General features: G+C 65.0%; 1 protein-coding gene across 1 annotated transcript in view; it reads right to left on the minus strand.

The window, feature by feature from the left end:
• The window catches only part of SND1 (staphylococcal nuclease and tudor domain containing 1), a gene marked incomplete at its 3' end in the record, with an annotated part of 220,382 nt that continues 213,184 nt past the window's right edge, over positions 1-7,198 (minus strand). The window contains exons 18-22 of the mRNA XM_025215432.1: positions 1,388-1,576; positions 1,055-1,196; positions 642-765; positions 326-395; positions 1-186 (exon numbers count right to left, since the gene is read on the minus strand). Coding sequence (XP_025071217.1) covers positions 1-186; positions 326-395; positions 642-765; positions 1,055-1,196; positions 1,388-1,576 — 711 coding nt within the window. The remainder of the gene's footprint in view (positions 187-325; positions 396-641; positions 766-1,054; positions 1,197-1,387; positions 1,577-7,198) is intronic.

The raw sequence follows: 7,198 nt of genomic DNA on the forward strand, positions 1-7,198 counted from the left end.
CGGCTGGCTGAGCTCAGTGGTGGATGGACGGGCAGACAGAGGGGCGCTTGACCCGGAGCTGGTGGTACTCACGTCCTGCGGCACTTGGACGAAGGCGAAGGCGTACTCAGTGGCCTGCGCGGGCAGCACGCGGGTGCTGAAGGCGGGCGGCAGGGCACCCAGGCGTGTGGCCGGCAGCGTCTCCTTCTGCAAGGCACAGGGGGGTGTCAGCCAGGGGCACGGCCGTGGCCGTGCTGGCACCAGCCGGGGAAGCCCAGGCCTGATCCCAGCCCAGCCCCATGGGCATCGCGCCAGCGCTGGCCCCGGCCGCCCCCCCGGCACTCACATTGCCGTAGTCGATGTAGAAGACGTGCACCTTGGCCGGAGACTCCACCTTTTCTACCCGGGCCCGGTACCTGGGGACAATACCAGGGGTGAGGGGTTGCCCCCAGGTCCCTCCTTGCCCCCAACCCTGGTGGCCCCAAGACCCCCAGATGCGGCACGTGCACGGCATCAGCCCCCCGGGTCCCAGGCAGACATGGCGTGACACGGCGTGGCGTGGGGGGCCGTGCCGTGGTGTGACGCGTCATGGCAAGCTGTGGCAGGGTGGGCCGCAATAGGGTGTGGCGGGACACGGCGTGGCATGCGGGGCTGTGACTCACCACTCCCCGTCCACGAACTTGGCGATGCAGTAGTCCCCACGGCGCGGGGCGTAGGAGCCCTCCAGGGGCGGGTGGCTGGCGATCTCGGCCCGCATGTTCTCCATCAGCTTCTCCAGCTGGGCCCCTGTGGCGGGGGGGGGCACGGCTCAGGGCGATGCGGCCGCAGCCCCCCGGGTTAGCACCGGGGGAAGCAGCCTGTCTCCAGCCCAGCATGGGGGCTCCGTGCCACCCCCCTGCCAGCGCTACCCCAGCCCGCCCAGGGAAGGGGAGTACGGCCAAACCCCTGCCTCGGTTTTCCCACCTGTAGCCTGGGTCCAAGGGTAGCGATGCCCATTCCAAAGGAGCTCCCAGGCTGGGGTAAGGGGAAATGCCTGACCCTCCTCCCCCGCCCCGGCTAGGACCCAGACGCCCACCTGTCTCCACATCCTGCACGTAGAAGTGCAGGTCGTCAGTGATCTCGGTGACGAAGACGGGCTTGTAGTTGGCTGCCCGCTCCTTCTCCTCCAGCACCGGTGCCGCCTCCTCCGCCGGCACCTCCTCGTAGTGTGACCACACCTGTGGGGGGGGGCGCGAGGGGCAGCTGAGATGGGGTGTGGGGAGCAAAGGGGGGCCTTTCCGGCCTCAGTGCCACGCGGAGGGGTGAGCGCAGCATCAGCTACGGCATGGCCACCTGTGCAAGGCACCCAGGGCTGGGGGGGGCAGGGGCTGCACGTCAGGAGTGAGGGGCACCCGTGGGGGTCTCTGACCTTCTCCTTGCGCTGCTTGGCGGCCTCCTCGGCGCTGAGCAGGGCCTTGTAGTAGGGGCTGCGCTCGGCAGTGAAGTGCACCTTGGAGAGCGCCTGCTCCACCAGCGACACGGAGAGGTTGGCACCGTCCACGTGCAGCCACCCGATGAAGTTGCCCGCCTTGTCCATGCTCTCCACCTCCACCTCCACCTGCGGCACACACCGGCCGTCAGCGCCCCGGCGCCCGCAGCCACCCCAGTGCCCTCATCACCTGCCTCCGTGACACCCAGACAGGAGCAGGGGCACCGGCACACTCCCCCTGTGCAGTGCCAGCCTTGCCACGCATACATGTGCACGTGTGCATGCATGTATATGCATGAGTGCACATATGCACGTGTGCAGAAAGCGTGCAGTGGCTCACGACCGCACTGGTGCACCCAACGCCTTGCGTGCCTGATCAGGACAGTCGTGGCACCCTGGGGCGTATTCCCAGGAGGTCAGCAGGGGCTGGGGGACCCCGCTCCCTCCCTCCGTGCCTCAGTTTCTGCTTCGGTAAATGAAAGCAACTCGTGAAATTCCCCAGCCCTCAGTGCATGTGTATGGGCACATGTGTGCATGCACATGTGTGCTGCCTGCCTGGGGGGAATCCAGGGGGTCCTGGTGCCCCCACCCCCACCCCGAGGTGGATACAGATCCGGCAGGGAGCCCATTAGCAGGATAATGCTGCACCTGGTGCTGACCTCCCCGGGTTATTAGTGTAAATTAGCCTCATAGGCCACAGAGAGCTTGGGGGACAGCACATGCACACACGTGTGCAGAAGCCAGAGTACCCGGGACATGCATGAGTCTGTCCTGGTCTCTGACTCAGCTGGCGTGTACTCGCACACACGCTTGTGCACACATACACATGCACATAGGCATGCACACCCCCTATACACAAGCACTCATGCCCATGTGCACACTCGTGTGCACGTATACACTTGCATGCATGTGTGAACCAAGGTGTGGGCCGCCTCCAGCCCTCCACCCATGGTTCTGGGTTCAAGGGGGCACCTGGGAGTGGGGTGACAGCTGCCCAGTGACGCTCCAGCCCTGGCGCGGGTGCCCCGGCTCCTCCAGCAGCAGCTGGAGGTTGCAGCCGGGCCCGCCACCCCCCCCCGCAGCGGGGGGAGGTGGCCGCGGGGCCCGCCACCCCCCTCGGTGACGCATGATTGACAGCCAGCGCTGCGCGAGAGCGCTGGCACCCGCCTGGCACTGATGCACTGACAGGCACCTATTAGCGTCGGAGCGTATCTGCGCCGCGTGCTGCCCCCCCCACTTCCCCTGCCAGACGCACAGACAGCTCCAGACCCGCCGCGGAGAGAACGAATGACGTGCCCAAGGTCACCAGCGAGTGCAATGGCACAGAGCCTGCCCATGCCACGGCTCTCGGGTCCCCGGTGCAGCCGGCTGGGGTGAGGGTGCTCGCCTGGCAACCTGGGTCTTTGGAGACCAGTGCTGCGGGGAGGGAGAGGAGCCAGTCGGGTCCAAGGAGGCACCGTGTCAGGGCAATGGCATCCCGGGAGCATGGCCCGCACTCCTGCAGAGGCAACGGGCAAAGCTTTGCATCCCAGACCGGTCCCAGGACATGCCACGGAGCCCTCACCCATGAAACATGCGTGCCCAGGAATATGCAGGGCTGGACACGGTGCCACCGGCCTGGCACGACCCGTTCAGCTGAGCTGCAGGCGATGGGCTCCATGCCAGACGCCGGCAAATCCAGCCCCAAAGGCAGCTAAAGCCACGTACCCGCATGGGTCCAGGGATGCATCCAGGGCAGCGTGCATGTGTTTCCCAACCCAGATGCCCTGCCCCAAGCTCCGGTGCCAGGTAGCCACGTGCTCCTGGGCACGGAGCCGGACCCTTCTGACCTGGGAATGGCTTGGGATTGCTCATGGCTTCGGGCCCCATCAGCACCCCAGCCGGGGCCGTGTCGCGGTGCCCGGTGCTGCACAGCCATGCAAGACCGTGCCGGCCCGGCCCAGCCAGCAGGAGAGGTGACCAAGGCCATGCCTGACAGGCTGCCCTGTGCCCGCAACATGCTGGCCGACAGAAACCCCCGTCCCTGCCACCACCCCTTGCTCCAATGCCTCTGCAGATGCTGGCCTGACCCTGCAGGAAGTCAGAGCGCCGAGAAGCTGCAAGTTCATTAGCTCACTGCCTTAACGAGCCCGGACCGGAGGGGGCAAACAGCCTCATCTGCACGGGAGAGATTAGTGCGCCGGCCTGCTGAATAGTGAGCTCGCCCCGGTGCCTGCGGCACCCAGCCCCGATCTGTCCCTGCTGCCGTCAGGGCCCATCAGGTGAACGGCTCATTAACTGAATTAGCCCGACTGGCACGGGGAAGGCAGAGAGTGGCCTGGCACAGGCCAGGGGCTGACACAGTCCGTGTGGCTGGTGGCACGAGGCCAGCTTGCCGAGCGCCCGGTCATTAGGGTGATTAGCAGCAGTTTCTGCCATGTGCCCACCCGGGGTTTCGTCTCCTGGCACGGCACAAGATCCTCCTTAATAAGTTGCCAACCGACAGGCTGGTTTGGGTCACGCCGAGCAGGTGCCCGGGCTGAGACCGTGAGCAGGAAACGGGACCCAGGAGTCCTCCTTCCTTGCCCTGGGGCTGGGCAGAAATGGGTGCCCACCCCAGCAGCTCCAGACACGCAATTCAATGCCCCCTTCCTGCCCTGACCTTTCCGCTCGGCTACTTGTGTTTGGCTCGACCCGGCTTCTGCACACACGTAGGAGTCAGAGCTGCCACCAGGACGCGGCTGGGTGGGTGCGAGGCCCCGGGGGCCCCATGGTCGTGCCCAGCGGGTCCAGCTGCCTGGGGCTGCCCGCAACTGCTCCACGTCTTCCCTGGCAGCCATGCCCGCCGAGGTGAGAGCAGCCTGCAGCACCCAGCTCCGCGTGCCAGCCGAGCAGCGGGGGAGCAGGGGTCAGATAAGGCTGTTATAATGGACAGTGTTGGTGCACAGAGCATGTGCTTCTCCCATGCACACCTGCACACTCACATGTACACATACGTGCATGCATACTCATGGAGGCACACACATACATGCACATGCACGCAAACACATGCACCCACCAGCACACATGCCTGCATGCACATGCCCACACCTGCACACACACACACACACACACATTCATGCACACATGTGCACACCTGCACTCAAAGTCATACAAAATTAGGCTTGGACAGGACCACACACACAAATACACATGCACTTACTCATGCACACTCACCAACAGACACACACACATACACACACACAAACACACAAGTATGACCACATGTGCACACCTGCACTCACAGAATCAGAGAAAATTAGGGACGGACAGGACTGCACATACAAACACACATGGACATGCTCATGCACACTCAGCATACACACACACAAGCACACACACACACAAACATACACATATTCATGCACACGTGTGCACACCTGCACTCACAGAATCAGAGAAAATTAGGCTTGAACAGGACCGCACATGCATACACATGGACACATACACGCACACTCACCAGCACACAGAAACACACACACACATACTCATGCATATAACATACATGCACATGCACACCCACCTGCACACACGCACCCCCCCCCGTGCACGCAAACACACACACCCCCTCCACCCTTGCAGCTCCTCCAGCTCAGCAGCATGTGACCCCGCCAGCCTCAAAGCACCACCGACCCATGTGCAACCGGGCAGAGGCACAGGGTCCTGCTCTCTGGGGGCTCCACTCACTACCCCCCCATCCCTGCCGGGGTCCCCGAGGAAGCTGCTTCTCCTCCCACGCTTCCCCCAGGCCCCTGGAAACAGCAACAAGATGCCGCGGGCTTTAGCCTCTGCCAGAGACACTCAGCTCTAGGGGTCACCTCCAGTCCAGCCCCCTGCTCCAGGCAGCACCAGCCCCATCCAACCCCCCCGCCCCCCCTACTCCCCAGCACTCAGCTCAGCTGCAAAGGCAGATGCGGGGGTAGCTGGAATGGGAGGAGCACACCAAGACACATGCATGTGCACACTTTGGGGTTAAGTGACATGCCTGGCGCCGCATGGGAATGCAGTGGCGGGGGTTGGAAAGCAGCAATGGCTCACTGGCTGCTTCCTCAGAGGTGGGAGCATCTGCACCCTCCCAGGCACAGCGTGTCCCCTGCACGGGCCCCGAGCACCACCGTGCCTGTTCTCCAACGCCCCCCCCGTGCTGCCACGGGACTGGTACCGTCCCCCCCTTGCCATGCACGTGCCCTCCAAACCGGAGCTTTGACTGGCAGAGACCTCTAGCACTGGAGCTGCGTAGAAGCCAGTAGCGGTAGTAGGCTGGTATCTCCTGCCAGCCGCAGGAGGGCTGCAACCCGGCCCCGGCTGGGAAGTGGGCGCAGACCTGCGCCCCCTCCCCACCCATCTGGCACGGAGCTGGCGCAGGCCCCCCCGTCATACCCTGCTCCCAGCTCTGGCACGCGTCTCCCCGCACGCAGAGTCCAGGAACAGCGGCCGGGAGCTTCCAGCTCAGCCCGAGGCCGGGGCATGCTGGGAGCAGAGAGCTGCCAAAACTCTTCACGCGTCTCCACTGAGCATGGGCAGACTCGGGCGTTTGCAGCCCCTGCGCTGGACTGGTTTGGATCCCCCCCCAAATTCAAAGCACCCCAAGGATTTCCCCGTTGTCTCGCATTTTTTGCAACTGCCGAAACTCATCCCGAAAAGTCAGCGGACGTGGAGCACCCCAGCCCGAAGGGCTGACACCCGAGCAGGGGCTGCGAATGGAACAGATCAGGCAACCTGAAGGCTGCAGGGTCCTTCCCGGACAGCCCCTAGCGCGCGCTCCCCCGACAGTGGCGGGCACTGGGCAAGTGGCTCGAGGGGCCGGACGCGCGTCGCAGTGATGGCTTCTCGTTCTGGCAGGGCCGACTTCCCCGCGGGAAGATGCGTCGCCGTGCCCCAAGTCCGACACGTGTGGCAGTGAATAGCTTCCGTGTCGCGAGTCCGCACGTAGGCCCCTGGACAAAGCTCCTGGCCCCGAACCCCTGCCTCGCACAGATCCCCGCAGTCAAGATCCCTCCTGGAAGCCCGACTTGGGTCCCAATGCCAGCCGCAGGGGCACCCCCAGCACCAGGAGCTCACGGCTGCTTCGACTTACGCCAGGTCGTGGCAGGGCCCAGAGGCGTCATGCAAATGGTGCGGCGGGATCCAGACCCAGGAGCAAAGCCAGGGTGCTCCCCGCCCCGCCGCAGCAGGAGAACCCCCCCATGCACAGTTAATTATCACCCCACTGCACCCATGACCCTCCTGAGGGAGAACGAGCCGCACATTTCCCTGGCAGCACGGAGGCAGGGCAGGGGGCGAAGTCCTGCGCCCAGGTGGATGGGACACCAGACACACTTGCTTACTTGCCCCCCACCCCCAGGCAGGCCCGCGGTGCCATGGGGGGCATGTGCTGGTCCCGCCTGGGTTTGGGCATGGGGGACAGGGGGGCGGGAGGGCTTTGCTAGGCACTCAGTGCCCGACTCTGCCCAGGAGCCGGAGCCCGCGAGGCTGGGCACAGATGCTGCCGCTCCCCCCGGACCCCAGACCTGCCGTCCGGCCAGAGCCCCCCTCCTGCACCCCGCGGCATCCGGAGGGAGCCGGCTGCAAGAGGCACCCCTCCCCGGAGCCCCTCCTTCAGCTCCCCACCCCCACCGTGCTCCCTCTCACCTCCCCACCTTTCAGAGCCCCCAAGCCAGGCTCTGTGCTGCCGGAAAGGAGACCCCAGGGCCTGGCTTTGCCCCCCCCTGCTCCGGGGCGCAGGTCCGGAGG

Source organism: Alligator sinensis, unplaced genomic scaffold, assembly GCF_000455745.1.
Source record: "Alligator sinensis unplaced genomic scaffold, ASM45574v1 scaffold1083_1, whole genome shotgun sequence".
NCBI classification, from domain to species: Eukaryota; Metazoa; Chordata; order Crocodylia; family Alligatoridae; genus Alligator; species Alligator sinensis.